Raw genomic sequence first — 21,716 nt, forward strand, 5'->3', positions numbered from 1 at the left:
TGGTTAATGGGGTTTTAGTAGATGTTTCTGGATCTCCAGTAAGTACCGTTAAACCATGGTTAATGGGGTTTTAGTAGATGTTTCTGGATCTCCAGTAAGTACCGTTAAACCATGGTTAATGGGGTTTTAGTAGATGTTTCAGGATCTCCAGTAAGTACCGTTCCACCATGGTTAATGGGGTTTTAGTAGATGTTTCTGGATCTCCAGTAAGTACCGTTCCACCATGGTTAATGGGGTTTTAGTAGATTTATGAGTATATATGAACCTAGTGGGCTGTGTTTCAGATAAGGTAAGTGAATGGACACATGGGAGGCAACAGCAGGTAAATAATAATTTTCTGCTCAGCTCAAGTGTATTTGCTGCAGTATTTGACCTCTAGGTGTAAAGGGTAAATGCTATTTGAGAATTACAGCATTAAAATGAAAAGTCTGCCATAATAGGATTTTTTAAAAGCATCCTGATTTCAATCCTAATCCTGGCCTTTAGTTGTCTTTTCTTCTCTGTGTAATCCTAACAGGGCACGCCTGGACGGGATGGTTACCCGGTAAATGTCACTCTTAATCTCTTTTCTGAGCAAGCCTTCTATTATTCTAATACTCTAAACCAGCACGATTTAACCTAGAATATGGTCTTCCATAACCTCTAGTCCTAGACTATGGTCTTCCATAACCTCCAGTCCTAGAATATGGTCTTCCATAACCTCCAGTCCTAGAATATGGTCTTCCATAACCTCCAGTCCTAGAATATGGTCTTCCATAACCTCCAGTCCTAGAATATGGTCTTCCATAACCTCCAGTCCTAGAATATGGTCTTCCATAACCTCCAGTCCTAGAATATGGTCTTCCATAACCTCCAGTCCTAGACTATGGTCTTCCATAACCTCCAGTCCTAGACTATGGTCTTTCATAACCTCCAGTCCTAGAATATGGTCTTCCATAACCTCCAGTCCTAGAATATGGTCTTCCATGACCTCCAGTCCTAGACTATGGTCTTCCATAACCTCCAGTCCTAGACTATGGTCTTCCATAACCTCCAGTCCTCGACTATAGTGATCTTCCCTAATAACCTCCAGTCCTAGACTATAGTGATCTTCCTTCATTGCTCCAGTTAAGTGGTTCAGCTATTGTGTGTAATGTCACCTGCACCTCTCCTCGGCCCGGTTTCCCAAAAGCATCTTAAGGCTAAGTTCATTTTAGAACCATAAGAGGGCCTGCCATAAGTGTCCCCTGGCCAAATTAATATAGCAATGTATGCTAATAGTTTATGGAATCCCATTGTGACGTAGAGGGGGACATTATTTGGCATGACAGGACCTCAGGAGGATAAGACAGCCCCATCTACTGAATACATCAGGAACAGCTATCTTGTACTACATAAATAATTCAAACAAGTCTACTGACTGCATCTTTCAGAAGTTTCTCCTCAAGAAAATTATGTTTTTATGATGCTGCTGCAACTTATCCATCTCTCGGGGACTTAAAAGGTGTTATGTTGTGGTCTCAAGCAGTCACACATTTGGTGAACATCAAATGGTTCATTCTATTCAGACGAAGGTTTGAGCCAGTTGTTCTGGCATTAGGTCCAGATGCATTGGGTTGCATGTGTTGGCATCCCGCATGCTTAGATGGGATCAACAGGGAAATGCACTAGCCTGTGAAGTCGCTCCAATAATAACAGTGATGTGAGCCCAAACTCTGTGTTCAGGACAGAACCACATGTGGGCCCAGTTGGACTCACAGGTCCCCCCACAGTATTCACAGAACAGTTCATGTATGTCTCTTTTGTTTTGAATCCTTGCTTCATTCATCTGTCTTTTTCTTTTTCACTTCAATGGCTGTGGAATATTATGATAGTTCTTTGGACAGAGTTCAAGAGCATTTCAGCACTTGTGCAGCACTGGACAGCGACCTACATAATGACTTTGCTATACAGTGAACATGTGGACTCTAGACTGACTGGAGTTTTTACCTGTTTGTCTATGGCCTGCTAAATCATTTGGCCAGCAGTGCACCCAATTGATATTATATTTTTGCTACCAAAACATTCATGTACTGTACACAACTGTGTTCATCTTAAACATAATATTTATCGTCTATCCATGTTGTTGTATTCTAGGGCCCACTTGGGATGGATGGGAAGCCTGTAAGTAGCCTTCTTCATCATGCTAATGTTGTGATAACGATGTTGATATTCAGCTCACAGTCTACTTCATACAGTACAGCTCTAATTAACGATGTGTTTATTTAATTACCATAAACATTGTATGTGTTCTACTCTTGCCATGAACGACTTGTGATGTGATCATTTTGTGAATGAAACATTGTCTTCCATATACAGGGTGGTCCTGGTCCTATGGGAAGCCAGGTATGTATGATGATCTTTTTAAATATCTCTTTAACTCCACGTTTTGGATGATCAAACACCAGATGTGGACATGTGATGTAGCAGAGCTGACCGTCTGCCAAAACACTCCAGTGTTCTCCACCTGTCATCTCATTAGTATGGCTCAGTTGGTAGAGCATGGTAAATGGAATATATACTTATTATATATTCCAAAGCTGTGTTACTAGTCTGGAAAGGTGTATCCATTCTTCTGTGTGCTATATGAGTCTCTGAAGTCAGCCCTGAAGCCAGCTTTGAAGGCAGCCTTGAAGCCAGCCCTGAAGGCTTTCCTGAAGCCAGCCCTGAAGCCAGCCCTAAAGGCTGCCCTGAAGCCAGCCCTGAAGCCAGCCCTGAAGGCTTCCCTGAAGCCAGCCCTGAAGCCAGACCTGTGTTTATATCCAAGGGGATAAATGGGGTGTGTCTTGACTGACGTGAGCCTCTTTAAAAAGCAATTTCTTATTGGTCAACTGTTTAGACAGTTTGGAAAGTGAAATAGAGGCTACTTATAATTTAGCCAGAGTTTATTTTAAAGTACCCTTTTCTTAGAAGATGATCTGATTCATTAAATAGTTCCGAAGGCCTTGGCTTTTCAACACTATCCCCACATGTAATTACTCAATGATGTGTACTATATACAGAGGAAATGATTGCAAGACCTGTGTAAAGATGTTGCCTTGCGTGTGGAGACAGTCTGGGCTTTGAGGCTCCTGTTATTCTACGGTGTAGGAACATGCAACAGCCCAATGCTCCAACACCAGTATAATATATATACGGATAGAAACTACAGACAGAAACTCAATCTGTGTGTTGATTATAAACCGCCTGTGTCCATTCATTCACAAAGCCCATTCATTAGTCGCAATCTAAACACACTCCAAGAAGACCTCATCACAGAATGAATTGTAGAGTGTAATGCACTGAGGCCAAAACTCTTCATATGTCCTCCAGCCGTTCTAAGAGACACAGAGAGTTAATTAGTGAACAAAAGCTGTGTTCTTCAAACCCACACAACCCTGATCTCTGCCAGAGGTGGGGGGGGGGGGGGGGGGTCTTTGCATGGAAAGTGAAAAGTGAAAAAATCGCTGTGAATATCTTGGAAGGAATGAGATGTGTCAGAGTTCATTAAAGTCCATTATTTCCTTGTTCATAATCATGTTTTGTTTTTCTCACCTCTATCGTCAGGGACTGTCTGGGCCAAAAGGAGAAAAGGTATGACAAAACACCCCTTTTCTATTGTATAATTCATTCAGTTATGATACAATTTGAAACATGAAATGGAAAGAAATTCTGGAAGCATGATAGTAACTTGCTTTATACCTTTGATACCTGTGGTACAGTGAGGGAAAAAAGTATTTGATCCCCTGCTGATTTTGTACGTTTGCCCACTGACAAAGAAATGATCAGTCTATAATTTGAATGGTAGGTTTATTTGAACAGTGAGAGACAGAATAACAACAAAAAAATCCTGAAAAACGCATGTCAAAAATGTTATAAAATGATTTGCATTTTAATGAGGGAAATAAGTACTTGACCCCTCTGCAAAACATGACTTAGTACTTGGTGGCAAAACCCTTGTTGGCGATCACAGAGGTCAGACGTTTCTTGTAGTTGACCACCAGGTTTGCACACCAAGGGATTTTGTCCCACTCCTATTTGCAGATCTTCTCTAAGTCATTAAGGTTTCGAGGCTGACGTTTGGCAACTCGAACCTTCAGCTCCCTCCACAGATTTTCTATGGGATTAAGGTCTGGAGACTGGCTAGGCCACTCCAGGACCTTAATGTGCTTCTTCTTGAGCCACTCCTTTGTTGCCTTGGCCGTGTGTTTTGGGTCATTGTCATGCTGGAATACCCATCCATGACCCATTTTCAATGCCCTGGCTGAGGGTAGGAGGTTCTCACCCAAGATTTGATGGTACATGGCCCCGTCCATCGTCCCTTTGATGCAGTGAAGTTGTCCTGTCCCCTTAGCAGAAAAACACTCCCAAAGCATAATGTTTCCACCTCCATGTTTGATGGTGGGGATGGTGTTATTGGGGTCATAGGCAGCATTCCTCCTCCTCCAAACACGGCAAGTTGAGTTGATGCCAAAGAGCTCCATTTTGGTCTCATCTGACCAGAACACTTTCACCCAGTTGTCCTCTGAATCATTCAGATGTTCATTGGCAAACTTCAGACGGGCATGTATATGTGCTTTCTTGAGCAGGGGGACCTTGCGGGCGCTGCAGGATTTCAGTCCTTCACGGCGTAGTGTGTTACCAATTGTTTTCTTGGTGACTATGGTCCCAGCTGCCTTGAGATCATTGACAAGATCCTCCCGTGTAGTTCTGGGCTGATTCCTCACCGTTCTCATGATCATTGCAACTCCACGAGGTGAGATCTTGCATGGAGCCCCATGCTGAGGGAGATTGACAGATATTTTGTGTTTCTTCCATTTGCGAATAATCGCACCAACTGTTGTCACCTTCTCACCAAACTGCTTGGCGATGGTCTTGTAGCCCATTCCAGCCTTGTGTAGGTCTACAATCTTGTCCCTGACATCCTTGGAGAGCTCTTTGGTCTTGGCCATGGTGGAGAGTTTGGAATCTGATTGATTGATTGCTTCTGTGGACAGGTGTCTTTTATACAGGTAACAAGCTGAGATTAGGAGCACTCCCTTTAAGAGTGTGCTCCTAATCTCAGTTCGTTACCTGTATAAAAGACACCTGGGAGCCAGAAATCTTTCTGATTGAGAGGGGGTCAAATACTTATTTCCCTCATTAAAATGCAAATCAATTTATAACATTTTTGACATGCGTTTTTCTGGATTTGTTTGTTGTTATTCTGTCTCTCACTGTTCAAATAAACCTACCATTAAAATTATAGACTGATCCTTTCTTTGTCAGTGGGAAAACATACAAAATCAGTGCGGGATCAAATACTTTTTTCCCTCACTGTATAACTTGATCACCCGTAGTGTTCCTATCTGATAGTTATCGGATCACTTCCTATTTGATGTAACATTTTCTAATTGTCCTGTTTTTTTCTAGGGAGACCAAGGAGATATGGGGCCCAGGGTGAGAGAGTTAAATATGTCATAATATCATTCAAATACCACCAGAACTCATTTTACCAGCTCCACTCTCTCAGGTCAAATACAATGCTAATACGCACACGATGCATACCCTCATCCATTGTTTTAGCCTACAGTTTTTTCTGTCCACCACAGGGAGAGATATGGACCATGTCAAATCAGGAGTCCTGAAGAAAATCATGTTTCATTTGCTATATATATATATATATAGCCCCATCAGGCAACCCTACTGATTCCACTGTAACCCACAACCCAACACACTTCTATTAGAAACAGGTGTCCTGGTCTGGCTTGTTAAATTACTATTACCCTGTTATTGTATTTAAGCCCCAACTAAAATATATTCTGCTGTTCACTGTGCACATAAGTCTAGATCTCTAAAGAAAGACCCGATTACCAGCTGTCCGTGATAAGACCAAAAATAAACATGTTTTTCTGGCACTGCAAGAATGCCCTTTGGATTCATATAGTCAACAAAACTATGTGTACTGTGAGAAACAAAAAGAGATCAGCTTCATATCGCTCTGCTCAGGCTGTTGTCTTTGATGTATCTTGGTAACCTGGCAACCTGTTTTGATTGAACTAATGCCTGAGTATATTACACATAGATTCACTTGACTGTCCCCCCCCCCCCCCCCCCCCCCCCAACAAGTCTTACTGTCGCATCTGTCTTATACGGTCTGTCTTATTAATTCCTTGCCTGAGTTATCATTGCAATATCCCGTGAAACTGAACTCTGACTGGGAAGAAGTAAGGGTGTGAATGTGTAAATGTCCCAGTTAACAGCAGCTTGGTAGGAGTACATGTCACTGGAATTGTACTATACTGTAGCAGCTGTTTGGGCCTGTGTTGTGTTGCCTCTCCTGACCCTGGAAGGGAATTAAACCTCTTGGAGCAGTGTAGACATCTGGCAGAGCCCAGTGTAGAGCACATGTGGATAACTGACCCATTGGACACTGGGCTCCTTACTGTTGTCCTCTCTGCCGGGGTCAAGGCAAGTAGCACCGCGGTTAGTCATGTTCATATATCTCTATTAAGAAGCAATTAGTTTACCATCAGTTACTCTTCGCTATTAACATACTTTACACATTAGTTCATTTTTATATTGTGTTGTTGAGGCAGATGCAATGATGTGTTCGAGACCCCCTAAAGAGACAGATCCGGGGAGACCGAGTCAAGACCGAAACCGGGAGGGGGGCGAGGGGCCCGAGACCGAGTCAAGACCGAAACCGGGAAATGTCCAATTCAAGACCATGATTATAATTGCTTCAAATCGCGACTATAATAAGAGTTCGACATGTCCAGTATTTCTGTGTTCATATTTCAGAAGAATTCTTTAGACATTTAGAATGGTGAAAAGAATGCATACTGAGGGTAAATAGAGAGCCACTATAAATGATCACTGACCCAAACAGGAAAATAAATTATCACTGACCCAAACAGGAAAATAAATGATCACAAATCAAACAGGTTTATAAATGATCACTGACCCAAACAGGAAAATAAATGATCACAAATCAAACAGGTTTATAAATGATGACTGACCCAAACAGGTTTGTAAATTATCACTGACCCAAACAGGTCTATATTAGATTTAAAAAAAGACAATATACACAGAGTGTACAAAACTTTAGGAACACCAGCTCTTTCCAAGACATAGACATACCAGGTGAATCCAGGTGAAAGCTATGATCCCTTATTGATGTCACTTGTTAAATCCACTTCAATCAGTGTAGATGAAAGGGAGGAGACAAGTTAAAGAAGGATTTTTTAGCCTTGAGACAATTGAGAAATGAATTATGGGGTGAATGGGCAAGAAAAAAAATGTAAGTGCCTTTGAATGAGGTATGGTAGTAGATGCCAGGTGCACCGATTTGTGTCAAGAACTGCAACGCTGCTGGGTTTTTCACACGCAACAGTTTCCCATGTATATCAAAAATGGTCCACCACCCAAAGGACATCCAGTCAACTTGACACAACTATGGAAAGCATTGGAGTCAACATGGGCCAGTATCCCTGTGGAACACTTGCGACAACTTGTAGAGTCCATGCCCAGATGAGTTGAGGGGGTGCAACTCAATATTAGGTGTTCCTAATGTTTTGTACACTCAGTGGATGTAACAACTTCCCCCGGTCTCCCCTAATAATACTGAGCGTGCAACTTTCAAACAATTTCCCCCATTCTTCCCTACTAGGGAATCAAGGAAATTCTGAAGAGCGCAACAAAGTTTGAGGATATTTTTAAATTAAAGTAAAGGACCTTAATGTTACTAGTGAAGTAGGAAGCCCAGGTTTCAATAGGAAATAAGTTATGAATGGGTCATGAGGGAGTGTGGATATTTGGCCTGGCGAAGTGGTTTTATGAGCTGATAATTATTTGTTTTTTTACTCGGCTGGTCTCGGGAAGACATTATGAGTTTATGAGATTGTCTAAGACCGAGTCAAGACCGAGTAAAGATGTATCTGACACCGAGACAAGGCCGAGAAACTCAATATGTGGTCTTGAATACTACAACACTGAGCATATGCATTCCTGTCAATCTGGAGCCATCTCAGTCTGTCTCAAAGTTGATTCTGGCCTGCTTTCCATTTGAGTTCATTGTTCCCTAGTCGGCACTCCAAAGGGATTCTTAAGGAATAAGTACTTTAGAGTTCATAATATTAGACAGATGAGGGCACTGTTATGCTCTTTTTGTCCATACAGTCTACTGGGGGGGGGGGGGGGGGGGGGGGTTAAATTCCAGTCAATTCAGAAAGTAAACCAAATTCCAAATGTCCTTCTTTGAAAAGCAATTGAAATTTCAGTGTAGTTCCTGAATTGACTGGAGTTGACTCCAACCCTGGACAACCCCAGGGAGATAAAGCCTCTAAACCCAAAGCAATTCATATTGACCACAGCTCTGACACAAACATCATGTACAAGACTGCCAGAATCTCTCCATGGATGGTCGATAATTATATGAAGTCAATCATAAAACTTTGGGCCGCGAGACAACTAGGCTTCTATTGTTTGAGGCTTGAAACCAGACAGAAGAGCTATTATCTTTGTATACTCTAGTCTATAGTTATGGTTGAGTGGCTTTACACATGCTGGAACTGTGCCAACACAGATGGATCAATAACCTCAATAACACCCCTCTGTTGTCCCTCACTGTACTCACCCTCGTCTTTCATTATCCCCTTCTTACCCACCCCTCCTCACTCCTCCCTCCATCCCAACGCTGTCCAAACCTCAACCCAGGGACTCCCTGCACTTGCTGGCTCTGCAGGTCTGCTCAGTAATCAGATTCTCACGGTCAAGGTTTGTCCCACCTTCCTCACCCGTCTCTCATTGACCGGGTCCTCTGTCTCCATCCAGCCAGTCCCTTCTCTTTGCTTCCTTCTCCATCTCTCTTCTTCTGTTCAGCCTATAGAGAAAACGAGTTGCTGACATCAGTTGTAAATGACTGTTTAACCTCTCTCTCTCTCTCTCTCTCTCGCTCTCGCTCTCTCTCTCTCTCATCTCTCTCTCTCTCTCTCTCTCTCTCTCTCTCTCTCTCTCGCTCTCTCTCTCTCTCTCATCTCTCTCTCTCTCTCTCTCTCTCTCTCTCTCTCTCTCTCTATAACTCATTTTATTTTACTCTGTGTCTCTGGTGGCTTCTCTCTCTCTCTTCCCTTTCTCCCTATCTCTCTGGAGTCAGATGGTCTTCCCTCACTTTGACCACGGCTTTCTCTCTGGCGACCAGCACACATTTCACAAACGCCTCCTGAAGGTACTGTACAGTGGGCACATCTCAGCCCTCTTTTTCTTATCTCTTCTCTTCCTTCAAGCTGGCTCACCCTCTCTTCTTCTGTGACTTTTCCTCACTCTTTTACACCTCACACATGTACAATGTTATTGGCCTCAAGCATTTCTCTGTTTGCCGCTCTGCCACTTTTTTTCATATGTCTGCTTCAAATTAGAGAGAAAATGAGTGGGAAAGTAAATTATGCCTCTTTGTAAAGTGAGTTTGAATAAATTACATTGTTTGTGGATGATAATTGGTGGAAAGAATGCCAGTCAGAACTATGCAAATTGGAGAATAAGAATAGCTTGTTGTTTACTTGACAATATAAATGGCTGATAATATGACTGTTAAACATCTTGTTTTGAATACAACCACATCTGTCATTCAACAGTCTTATAGCGTGAATGTTATGCATAGCAGGAGTTTTAGAGTTTTAGACTCACTTTTGCACATTGGTGAAGATGGTTGGCGGCAACACCAGACACTTTGTGAAAAGAGACAAAGTTTAGAATTAACTATACAGAACATTGCTCAAACTGAAGATATTGAAAGTGGTTCAATAACTTGTCTGGGGTGTCACAATACAATTGTTTTGCAACTTGTTTGATTGATAATACTGTGGGAATTGGGATTGTTACTTCATCTCATACTTCTCCCTCCCTGTCCATAAAGGGTGACCAGGGTCAGGCTGGCCCCCCTGGACCCCCGGGGCCCCCTGGATCACCAGGGCCCAGAGGACCACCTGGGAACACAGGGAAGGATGGGCCCAGAGGACCCCCTGGAGAGCAGGTACAGTAAGACAGCTCTCCTCCTCTCATCCATGTCACTACAGTCGTCTCACTACATATGGTGGTAGGAGAGAGAGAGGAAAGGCCAAAAGACGAAATTAGTTGGTTTAACAAATAATACGCTTTTTTATTTACTTCCATTGTCCTCCAAGAGTTACTGAATCTCCTCTCTACTTCAGTTTGCTCCTCAGTTCATGCACCTTGGTTGGAAAGCGAGGTAGCGGCAGGGATCCCTTCCATTTTTACTGGTAGGAGAGATAATAATAATATATCTATTTTATATAGCGCTTTTCATTATACAGATAATCTCAATGACGCTTAAAAAACAAAAGTACATGTAGTTGTTGGTCTTCAACAGAGGCTGGCGCGTCCAGGTCACATCCCACACATAGGCCAAGCCTACAATAGTCTCCTGAAAGACAGTCAAGAACTATCACGCTCCCACCCTCAGCACTCTCCTCCGTCACGCTGTTCCCAGCTCCTCTGATGCCCTGAAGCAGAGTAGGGGGTCACCTCCAGTACGGGGGGGGGGGGGGGGGGGGGACAAGTCAGTAAGACAGGTCCCGATCTTCAGGCCAGCCCTTGCCGTTCCCAGCCTCTCTGCAGACTCCGTGGGTAGATACTCCTCAAACAACATGTAGTACCCACCTGGGTGACAGCCAGCGTCCGCTAGATTTCGCTAGGGTGCCAGAGGCTCACTGCACATCACTTATTGGGATTGTCCACTTTGGAGTGAGAGATCCACTCAAAACTACAGCAAGCCACTGTGATGTCCAAGCCTGTGCTATCTCCAGTTTTATTCAAATCAAAAGCTAGCTAACTAGCTAGCCTCTGGGCTATCTTGACAAGACAACTGACTTGCCAGTCTTATGACACAGTTGGATCGTTATATAAATCATCAAAACTTACTAAGCTAACAAAAATTTAAGTTGCCAAAAAACCCTTTAAAATAATAAAATATTTAGAAATTTACAGGAGCTCTCTGCCTAGGCCACCTCATGCCACCATGGCAACCACAAACTAATAATAATAAAATAAAAATGTTTTGGTGGTTCATGTAGATAGAGTGGAACTTGGACATTACCGTTAATCAGTCAAATGCAGAATAGTATCCAAAGCTAACCGTTCATTTCCTTTCACTCTCTCCATCTTTTCTACTGAATAAAAGAGAATCGAATTAATCTGTTTTATTTCATAAAGCCCTTTTTACATCAGCACTTGTCACAAAGTGCTTTGCAGATACCCAGCCTAAAACCCCTCAGAGCAAGCAATACAGAGGCTGAAGCTCTGATCCAGCCAGGACAGCTCTGAAATGAGGTCGATCACACCGCTCTCCGTATGCAGCAGATGTGTCAGGGTCAACAAGCACTGAGGCCATTTCCTGTTGTTGCGACCGCTGGTGGGTCTGTCATGTCATGTGATAGGGAGGGCAAGACAGACAGACAGACAGACAGACAGACAGACAGACAGACAGACAGACAGACAGACAGACAGACAGACAGACAGACAGACAGACAGACAGACAGACAGACAGACAGACAGACAGACAGACAGACAGACAGACAGACAGACAGACAGACAGACAGACAGTTGTCCTGATAAGTAGTTTGGCATGGATGCCAAAGGGATTCATTGTCAGAACACTAAAGATTTCAGAGCGCTATTTATTGTTGATGGAGATGTCACTAATCAATGTCATTATAAACACCAGATGTTTTAGCTTTAGGCCAGGGGTACTCAAATACTATTTGAGAAGGTTTGGTCATACAAATTTCCTAGGTGGCAAAGATCCGGATGGATATTGTCATTTATCGGCGTAGTAATAAATCCCCACTTCACAACCCATGCAACCACAACTGTTCAAACCCCTCTTGTTGGCAAAGAGAAAGATGCGCAGTTCTAAAGCTAATTTCCTGCAATTCTACACATTTTTCATGTCTTATGTGTGTTCATGTGATACAAGGAGTTGAATCTCGACCGAAATCCAAAAGAATGCAATAATAATTGTGGGTCCGGATTCTGCATCCGGATTCTGCGTTTGGATTCTGGGTCAGGATTCTGGGTCAGGATTCGGCCTGCGGTTTGCCTTTTGAGTATGGGTACTGAAAGGAGGGGGATTAAGAATTATCGTTTTGCTTTTGTTGTTTGTTTTTTATACATGCAAATTGCTCTACCATCCCAGTAGGTGCAGCAGAAACAGAAACACTTCACTAATTTACTGGAGGACACAACACAATTGATGTATTTGTATGAAATACTGCCATCTTGTGGAGGATCAATGGAATTGCTCTGCTCTTCAGTTTGATCTTACTTCACTTTTGGATGGATGATTGACCTTGAACTTTCTTCACAGGGTCCACCTGGTCAAGATGGAATCGATGGATTAGAGGTAAGCCTTTGTTTATTCCTGATATTATAAGGTGTTCTGTATATGCCACACATCATGCTGATAACGTGTACTCTTAACACAGGGACTGATGGGTCCTCCTGGACAGAAGGTACAATATCTACATTTCTCATGCAGACACACTTCCACACCCGTATACATGTATTATATATATGTAACTTATATCATCTGTGATTAATTCATGCATTTCAATAATCTAATGTCTTTAGATTAATTATGGAATTATGAATTTAAATTAATCTGAATATTGTACCTGTAAACTCCCCAATGAAAATAAAATAATATATATAATGTCTTGCAGGTTAATTAATATGTTCCATGAATATAATGTCTTACAGGTTAATTAATATATTCCATGAATATAATGTCTTACAGGTTAATTAATATATTCCATGAATGCAATGTCTTACAGGTTAACTAATATATTCCATGAATGTAATGTCTTACAGGTTAACTAATATATTCCATGAATGTAATGTCTTACAGGTTAACTAATATATTCCATGAATGTAATGTCTTACAGGTTAACTAATATATTCCATGAATGTAATGTCTTACAGGTTAACTAATATATTCCATGAATGTAATGTCTTACAGGTTAACTAATATATTCCATGAATGTAATGTCTTACAGGTTAACTAATATATTCCATGAATGTAATGTCTTACAGGTTAACTAATATATTCCATGAATGTAATGTCTTACAGGTTAACTAATATATTCCATGAATGTAATGTCTTACAGGTTAACTAATATATTCCATGAATGTAATGTCTTACAGGTTAACTAATATATTCCATGAATGTAATGTCTTACAGGTTAACTAATATATTACATGAATGTAATGTCTTACAGGTTAACTAATATATTCCATGAATGTAATGTCTTACAGGTTAACTAATATATTACATGAATGTAATGTCTTACAGGTTAACTAATATATTACATGAATGTAATGTCTTACAGGTTAACTAATATATTCCATGAATGTAATGTCTTACAGGTTAACTAATATATTCCATGAATGTAATGTCTTACAGGTTAACTAATATATTACATGAATGTAATGTCTTACAGGTTAACTAATATATTCCATGAATGTAATGTCTTACAGGTTAACTAATATATTCCATGAATGTAATGTCTTACAGGTTAACTAATATATTCCATGAATGTAATGTCTTACAGGTTAACTAATATATTCCATGAATGTAATGTCTTACAGGTTAACTAATATATTCCATGAATGTAATGTCTTACAGGTTAACTAATATATTACATGAATGTAATGTCTTACAGGTTAACTAATATATTCCATGAATGTAATGTCTTACAGGTTAACTAATATATTACATGAATGTAATGTCTTACAGGTTAACTAATATATTACATGAATGTAATGTCTTACAGGTTAACTAATATATTCCATGAATGTAATGTCTTACAGGTTAACTAATATATTCCATGAATGTAATGTCTTACAGGTTAACTAATATATTCCATGAATGTAATGTCTTACAGGTTAACTAATATATTCCATGAATGTAATGTCTTACAGGTTAACTAATATATTACATGAATGTAATGTCTTACAGGTTAACTAATATATTCCATGAATGTAATGTCTTACAGGTTAACTAATATATTACATGAATGTAATGTCTTACAGGTTAACTAATATATTCCATGAATGTAATGTCTTACAGGTTAACTAATATATTCCATGAATGTAATGTCTTACAGGTTAACTAATATATTCCATGAATGTAATGTCTTACAGGTTAACTAATATATTACATGAATGTAATGTCTTACAGGTTAACTAATATATTCCATGAATGTAATGTCTTACAGGTTAACTAATATATTACATGAATGTAATGTCTTACAGGTTAACTAATATATTCCATGAATGTAATGTCTTACAGGTTAACTAATATATTACATGAATGTAATGTCTTACAGGTTAACTAATATATTACATGAATGTAATGTCTTACAGGTTAACTAATATATTACATGAATGTAATGTCTTACAGGTTAACTAATATATTACATGAATGTAATGTCTTACAGGTTAACTAATATATTCCATGAATGTAATGTCTTACAGGTTAACTAATATATTCCATGAATGTAATGTCTTACAGGGTGAGGATGGACAGCAGGGCATGCCTGGATCACAGGGGTCTCCGGGGTTAAAGGTGTGACATCATATTATTTCCTCCTCTTCCTCCTCTTCCTCCTCTCCCTTCTCTTGCCCAGTCTCACTCTATCTCCATGTCTGTGACAGGGGGAGCAGGGGCCTGCTGGTGACCAGGGCAGGACTGGCCTTGATGGACTACCAGGGATGAAGGTAAATAGAGGAGGAATTTGGAAATGGATGTCTTGAAAGATGGAGAAAAGATTGGTGTTACATACAGCAATGACCCTGAGACGTTATCAATAAATGTCAATGTCATGACATTGAATCAAGGTGGGAAATTGATTGTATTTGCAATTGTTGTTTGTTGATTTCACTTTGAATTCACATTAGTTGACAAGTCATTTAAAACTACGTTTGAACTGAAGTCTGTGCCCAGTGGGGATGCACTGGAATGGGAGGCATGCTGAGGTCTTACTGTATGTATTCACTCTATGTAGGAGGGGACAGGAGACACAGGGGGAGAAGGGGGAGAGGAGACACAGGGGGAGAGGAGACACAGGGGGAGAAGGGGGAGACAGGAGACACAGGGGGAGAAGGGGGAGAGGAGACACAGGGGGAGAGGAGACACAGGGGGGGAGGAGACACAGGGGGGAGGAGACACAGGGGGAGAAGGGGGAGACAGGAGACACAGGGGGAGAGGAGACACAGGGGGAGAAGGGGGGGAGGAGACACAGGGGGGAGGAGACACAGGGGGAGAAGGGGGGGAGGAGACACAGGGGGAGAAGGGGGGGAGGAGACACAGGGGGAGAAGGGGGGGAGGAGACACAGGGGGAGAAGAGACACAGGGGGAGAAGGGGGAGAGGAGACACAGGGGGAGAAGAGACACAGGGGGTGAAGGGGGAGAAGAGACACAGGGGGAGAAGGGGGGGAGGAGACACAGGGGGAGAAGGGGGGGAGGAGACACAGGGGGAGAAGGGGGGGAGGAGACACAGGGGGAGAAGGGGGGGACAGGAGGAGAAGGGGGGGACAGGGGGAGAAGGGGGAGAGGAGACACAGGGGGAGAAGGGGGAGAGGAGACACAGGGGAGAAGGGGGTGGACAGGAGACACAGGGGGAGACAGGGGAGACAGGAGACAGAGGGGGAGAAGGGGGAGACAGGAGACACAGGGGGAGAAAGGAGACACAGGGGGAGAAGGGGGAGAGGAGACACAGGGAGAGAAGGGGGGGAGGAGACACGGGGGGGAGGAGACACAGGGGGAGAAGGGGGGGAGGAGACACAGGGGGAGAAGAGACACAGGGGGAGAAGGGGGAGAGGAGACACAGGGGGAGAAGGGGGAGAGGAGACACAGGGGAGAAGGGGGTGGACAGGAGACACAGGGGGAGAAGGGGGAGACAGGAGACAGAGGGGGAGAAGGGGGAGACAGGAGACACAGGGGGAGAAGGGGGTGGACAGGAGACACAGGGGGAGACAGGAGACACAGGGGAGAAAGGAGACACAGGGGGAGAAGGGGGTGGACAGGAGACACAGGGGGAGAAGGGGGTGGACAGGAGACACAGGGGGAGAAGGGGGAGACAGGAGACACAGGGGGAGAAGGGGGTGGACAGGAGACACAGGGGGAGAAGGGGGTGGACAGGAGACACAGGGGGAGAAGGGGGAGACAGGAGACCCCCTTCCAATACCTTTATTAATCTTTATTCATTCATTTTTTCTGTGTGTTTGTCTCTGTCTCCCTCTGCAGGGCTTACCAGGAGAGAAGGCTGTTCCTGGCTCCTATGACAACATCGGCCTTGGCCAAGTCATTCAGGTGAGTTCTATATTTTTTGTTGATCAAAAACAACATTCTGCTTTGCATTACAACCCCACCAATTCAGAATATACCATTTTATTTATTGTTAAAAGTTTCCCTCATGCCATATTTCTCTAGATATGTATTCTGTGTAACAGTCCCCTGTGCAGTGTATATTCTCACTTTCCTTTTCTACTTTTCTTTTCCTGCAGGGTCCCCCAGGGCCACCAGGGCCCCCAGGAGGCCAAGGTTCAAAGGTGAGGGTTAGTTGTGTTTGAAGAGCTGTCCGAGTGGTTAAGGCGCTGTACTGCTAATCCACTGTGCTCAGCAAACCAGGGTTCCAATCCTGTCGTCGGTGGAAGAGATTTTGTTCTGGAGATTTGTCATTGTACCCTATTTCATCATTCCATTATACACATTGCGCAATGTGTTGGTTATGACATCTGACTACAGTTCATTCGGAAAGTATTCAGACCCCTTGACTTCAACATTTTGTTACGTTACAGCCTTATTCTAAAATGGATTAAATCGTTTTCAATCTACACACAATACCCCATCATCACAAAACAAAAACAGGTTTTTTGAAATTTTTGCAAATGTACAAAAATAAAAAAAACTGAACTTTACTCAGTACGTTGTTGAAGCACCTTTGGCAGTGATTACAACTTTGAATCTTCTTGGTATGACACTACAATCTTGGCACAGGTGTATTTTGGGAGTTTCGCCCATTTTTTCTCTGCAGATCCTCACAAGCTCTGTCAGGTTGGATGGGGAGCGTCGCTGCACAGCTATTTTCAGGTCTCTCCAGAGATGTTCGATTGGGTTCAAGTCCGTGCTCTGGCTGGGCCACTCAAGGACATTCAGACACTTGTCCCGAATCCACTCCTGCGTTGTCTTGGTTGTGTGCTTAGAGTCCTCTTGGAGGGTGAACCTTCACCCCAGTCTGAGGTCCTGAGTGCTCTGGAGCAGGTTTTCATCAAGGGTCTCTCTGTAGTTTGCACCGTTCATCTTTCCCTTGATCCTGACTAGTCTCCCAGTCCCTGCCGCTGAAAAACCTCCCACATTATGATGCTGCCACCACCATGCTTCACCATAGGGATGGTGCTAGGTTTTCTCCAGATGTGTCACCCTTATTCAGGCTAAAGAGTTCAATCTTGGTTTCATCAGATCAGAGAATCTTGTTTCTCATGGTCTGAGAGTCTTTAGGTGCCTTTTGGCAAACTCCAAGCGGGCTGTCATGTGCCTTTTACTGAGGAGTGGCTTTCGTCTGGCCACTCTACCATAAAGGAGTGATTGGTGGAATGCTGCAGAGATGGTTGTCCTTCTGGAAGGTTCTCACATCTCCACAGAGGAACTCTGGAGCTCTGTCAGAGTGACTATTGGGTTCTTGGTCACCTCCCTGGACCAAGGCCCTTCTCCCCTGATTGCTCAGTTTATGGGGTATGGTGTGTTGAGAAATGAGGGGAATTTTGTTATATACATTTTTGAATAAGGCTGTAACGTAACAAAAAAAAGTCAAGGGGTATGAATACTTTCCAAATGCACTGTGTGTCGCTCTGGATAAGAGTGTCTGCTAAATGTTTCAAAGTGTCATTGTGTTTCAAATTATGTTGGCATATGCAGCAATGGAACAGTGATCTACAGTATGGCTTTGGTTTATGAATTGACAATAGGCATACAGGTTTAACAGTCTCCTTCATGTTTACCTGTCTCCTCATGTTTATCTGTCTCCTTCATGTTTACCTGTCTCCTCATGTTTCCCTGTCTCCTTCATATTACCTGTCTCCTTCATGTTTACCTGTCTCCTTCATGTTTACCTGTCTCCTCATGTTTATCTGTCTCCTTCATGTTTACCTGTCTCCTCATGTTTCCCTGTCTCCTTCATATTACCTGTCTCCTTCATGTTTACCTGTCTCCTTCATGTTTACCTGTCTCCTCATGTTTATCTGTCTCCTTCATGTTTACCTGTCTCCTCATGTTTCCCTGTCTCCTTCATATTACCTGTCTCCTTCATGTTTACCTCACTCTTCCATGTTTACCTAGTTCCTCATATTTACCTGTCTGCTTCATGTTTACCTGTCTCCTTCATATTACCTGTCTCCTTCATGTTTACCTCACTCTTCCATGTTTACCTAGTTCCTCATATTTACCTGTCTCCTTCATGTTTACCTCACTCTTCTATGTTTACCTAGTTCCTCATATTTACCTGTCTGCTTCATGTTTACCTGTCTCCTTCATATTACCTCTCTCCTCATGATTACCTCTCTCCTTCATGTTACGTGTCTCCTAATGTTTACCTGTCTCCTCATGTTACGTGTCTCCTCATGTTACGTGTCTCCTCATGTTTACCTGTGTCCTCATGTTTACCTGTCTCCTCATGTTTACCTGTCTCCTCATGTTTACCTGTCTCCTTCATGTTTACCTGTCTCCTTCATGTTTACCTGTCTCCTTCATGTTTACCTGTCTCCTCATGTTTACCTGTCTCCTCATGTTTACCTGTCTCCTCATGTTTACCTGTGTCCTCATGTTTACCTGTGTCCTCATGTTTACCTGTCTCCTCATGTTTACCTGTCTCCTTCATGTTTACCTGTCTCTTCATATTACCTCTCTCCTCATGATTACCTCTCTCCTTCATGTTACGTGTCTCCTAATGTTTACCTGTCTCCTCATGTTACGTGTCTCCTCATGTTACGTGTCTCCTCATGTTTACCTGTGTCCTCATGTTTACCTGTCTCCTCATGTTTACCTGTCTCCTCATGTTTACCTGTCTCCTCATGTTTACCTGTCTCCTTCATGTTTACCTGTCTCCTTCATGTTTACCTGTCTCCTTCATGTTTACCTGTCTCCTTCATGTTTACCTGTCTCCTCATGTTTACCTGTCTCCTCATGTTTACCTGTCTCCTCATGTTTACCTGTCTACTCATGTTTACCTGTGTCCTCATGTTTACCTGTCTCCTCATGTTTACCTGTCTCCTCATGTTTACCTGTCTCCTCATGTTTACCTGTCTCCTCATGTTAACCTGTCTCCTTCATGTTTACCTGTCTCCTTCATGCCAACAGGGAGAGTCAGGCTCACCTGGTGCACCTGGAGCTGATGGGGATAAGGTAAATGACATGACCTGTAATGACTAATTATTCTTGTACTATGAAATCAATATGAGCAGTGTTCCTCAGTGCTATCGGCGTCATGTTGCGCCGCCTCTCTATAGGGAGCCAAAGGGGATAGAGGTGATGATGGGATGCCTGGAGTGGCAGGGGAGAAGGGAGAGCGAGGCCTGATGGGCCAAGCTGGGCTTGCGGTAAGTGTGATATGAGCTGTGTCCTGATGGATACCCAATGGGATATGGGCATGGCACAGAAGTCTACTATCCCCCTGCCTTGTAGATTTTGTCCATATAGTATATTTTTCTCTCTTAGGGAGGTGACGGAAAAAAGGGAGAGCGAGGGGATTCAACGTTTGAGGACAGTCTGGTCAGTAACGGTTTAGATACCAAACTTGTATCTGTTAAGTGTGATACCTCACCAAGGTCTAGTTGTGTTATATGATTGTGTAACGTCTGGTTATGTTAACACTAATGCTCTCTGCTCCAGGCCCAGAGGATCTCTATCCCAGGCCCTCCAGGGCCTCCCGGGCCCCAGGGTTACATGGTGGGTAACTGGTCCCTCTGTCTTCTTAATGATAAGGGGTCCTCTGTAGCCTAGTTGGTAGAGCATGGCGCTTGCAACGCCAGGATAGTTGGTTAAATTGCTGGGACTAACCTTACGTAAAATGTATACACTTGTGATTGTAGGTCGCTTTGGATAAAAGCGTCTGCTAAATGGCTTATATTATATACACTGCTCAAAAAAATAAAGGGAACAGTAAAATAACACATCCTAGATCTGAATGAATGAAATAATGTTATTAAATATTTTTTTCTTTACATAGTTGAATGTGCTGACAACAAAATCACACAAAAAGAATCAATGGAAATCCAATTTATCAACCCATGGAGGTCTGAATTTGGAGTCACACTCAAAATTAAAGTGGAAAACCACACTACAGGCTGATCCAACTTTGATGTAATGTCCTTAAAACAAGTCAAAATGAGGCTCAGTAGTGTGTGTGGCCTCTACGTGCCTGTATGACCTCCCTACAACGCCTGGGCATGCTCCTGATGAGGTGGCGGATGGTCTCCTGAGGGATTTCCTCCCAGACCTGGACTAAAGCATCCGCCAACTCCTGGACAGTCTGTGGTGCAACGTGGCGTTGGTGGATGGAGCGAGACATGATGTCCCAGATGTGCTCAATTGGATTCAGGTCTGGGGAACGGGCGGGCCAGTCCATAGCATCAATGCCTTCCCCTTGCAGGAACTGCTGACACACTCCAGCCACATGAGGTCTAGCATTGTCTTGCATTAGGAGGAACCCAGGGCCAACCGCACCAGCATATGGTCTCACAAGGGGTCTGAGGATCTTATCTCGGTACCTAATGGCAGTCAGGCTACCTCTGGCGAGCACATGGAGGGCTGTGCGGCCCCCCAAAGAAATGCCACCCCACACCATGACTGACCCACCGCCAAACCGGTCATGCTGGAGGATGTTGCAGGCAGCAGAACGTTCTCCACGGCGTCTCCAGACTCTGTCACGTCTGTCACATGTGCTCAGTGTGAACCTGCTTTCATCTGTGAAGAGCACAGGGCACCAGTGGCGAATTTGCCAATCTTGGTGTTCTCTGGCAAATGCCAAACGTCCTGCACGGTGTTGGGCTGTAAGCACAACCCCCACCTGTGGACGTCGGGCCCTCATACCACCCTCATGGAGTCTGTTTCTGACCGTTTGAGCAGACACATGCACATTTGTGGCCTGCTGGAGGTCATTTTGCAGGGCTCTGGGAGTGCTTCTCCTGCTCCTCCTTGCACAAAGGCGGAGGTAGCGGTCCTGCTGCTGGGTTGTTTCCCTCCTACGGCCTCCTCCACGTCTCCTGATGCACTGGCCTGTCTCCTGGTAGCGCCTCCATGCTCTGGACACTACGCTGACAGACACAGCAAACCTTCTTGCCACAGCTCGCATTGATGTGCCATCCTGGATGAGCTGAACTACCTGAGCCACTTGTGTAGGTTGTAGACTCCGTCTCATGCTACCACTAGAGTGAAAGCACCGCCAGCATTCAAAAGTGACCAAAACATCAGCCAGGAAGCATAGGAACTGAGAAGTGGTCTGTGGTTACCACCTACAGAACCACTCCTTTATTGGAGGTGTCTTGCTAATTGCCTATCATTTCCACCTGTTGTCTATTCCATTTGCACAACAGCATGTGAAATTTATTGTCAATCAGTGTTGCTTCCTAAGTGGACAGTTTGATTTCTGTCACGATTCCCACCGACG

The 21,716-nt window shown here is 43.3% G+C and overlaps 1 protein-coding gene across 1 annotated transcript in view; it reads left to right on the top strand.

The window, feature by feature from the left end:
- Positions 1-523: 523 nt before the first annotated feature.
- LOC106563761 (uncharacterized) overlaps positions 524-21,716 on the top strand; it is a 33,673-nt gene continuing 12,480 nt past the window's right edge. The window contains exons 1-17 of the mRNA XM_082958286.1: positions 524-544; positions 2,116-2,142; positions 2,338-2,364; positions 3,565-3,591; positions 5,410-5,436; positions 8,695-8,754; positions 9,893-10,009; positions 12,362-12,397; positions 12,480-12,506; positions 14,567-14,620; positions 14,710-14,772; positions 16,301-16,366; positions 16,561-16,605; positions 19,409-19,453; positions 19,558-19,647; positions 19,766-19,819; positions 19,940-19,996. Of these exons, the coding sequence (XP_082814412.1) occupies positions 2,128-2,142; positions 2,338-2,364; positions 3,565-3,591; positions 5,410-5,436; positions 8,695-8,754; positions 9,893-10,009; positions 12,362-12,397; positions 12,480-12,506; positions 14,567-14,620; positions 14,710-14,772; positions 16,301-16,366; positions 16,561-16,605; positions 19,409-19,453; positions 19,558-19,647; positions 19,766-19,819; positions 19,940-19,996 (810 nt within the window). The 5' untranslated portion in view covers positions 524-544; positions 2,116-2,127. The remainder of the gene's footprint in view (positions 545-2,115; positions 2,143-2,337; positions 2,365-3,564; positions 3,592-5,409; positions 5,437-8,694; positions 8,755-9,892; positions 10,010-12,361; positions 12,398-12,479; positions 12,507-14,566; positions 14,621-14,709; positions 14,773-16,300; positions 16,367-16,560; positions 16,606-19,408; positions 19,454-19,557; positions 19,648-19,765; positions 19,820-19,939; positions 19,997-21,716) is intronic.

Source organism: Salmo salar, chromosome 11 (assembly GCF_965601325.2).
Source record: "Salmo salar chromosome 11, fSalSal1, whole genome shotgun sequence".
NCBI lineage: Eukaryota > Metazoa > Chordata > Actinopteri > Salmoniformes > Salmonidae > Salmo > Salmo salar.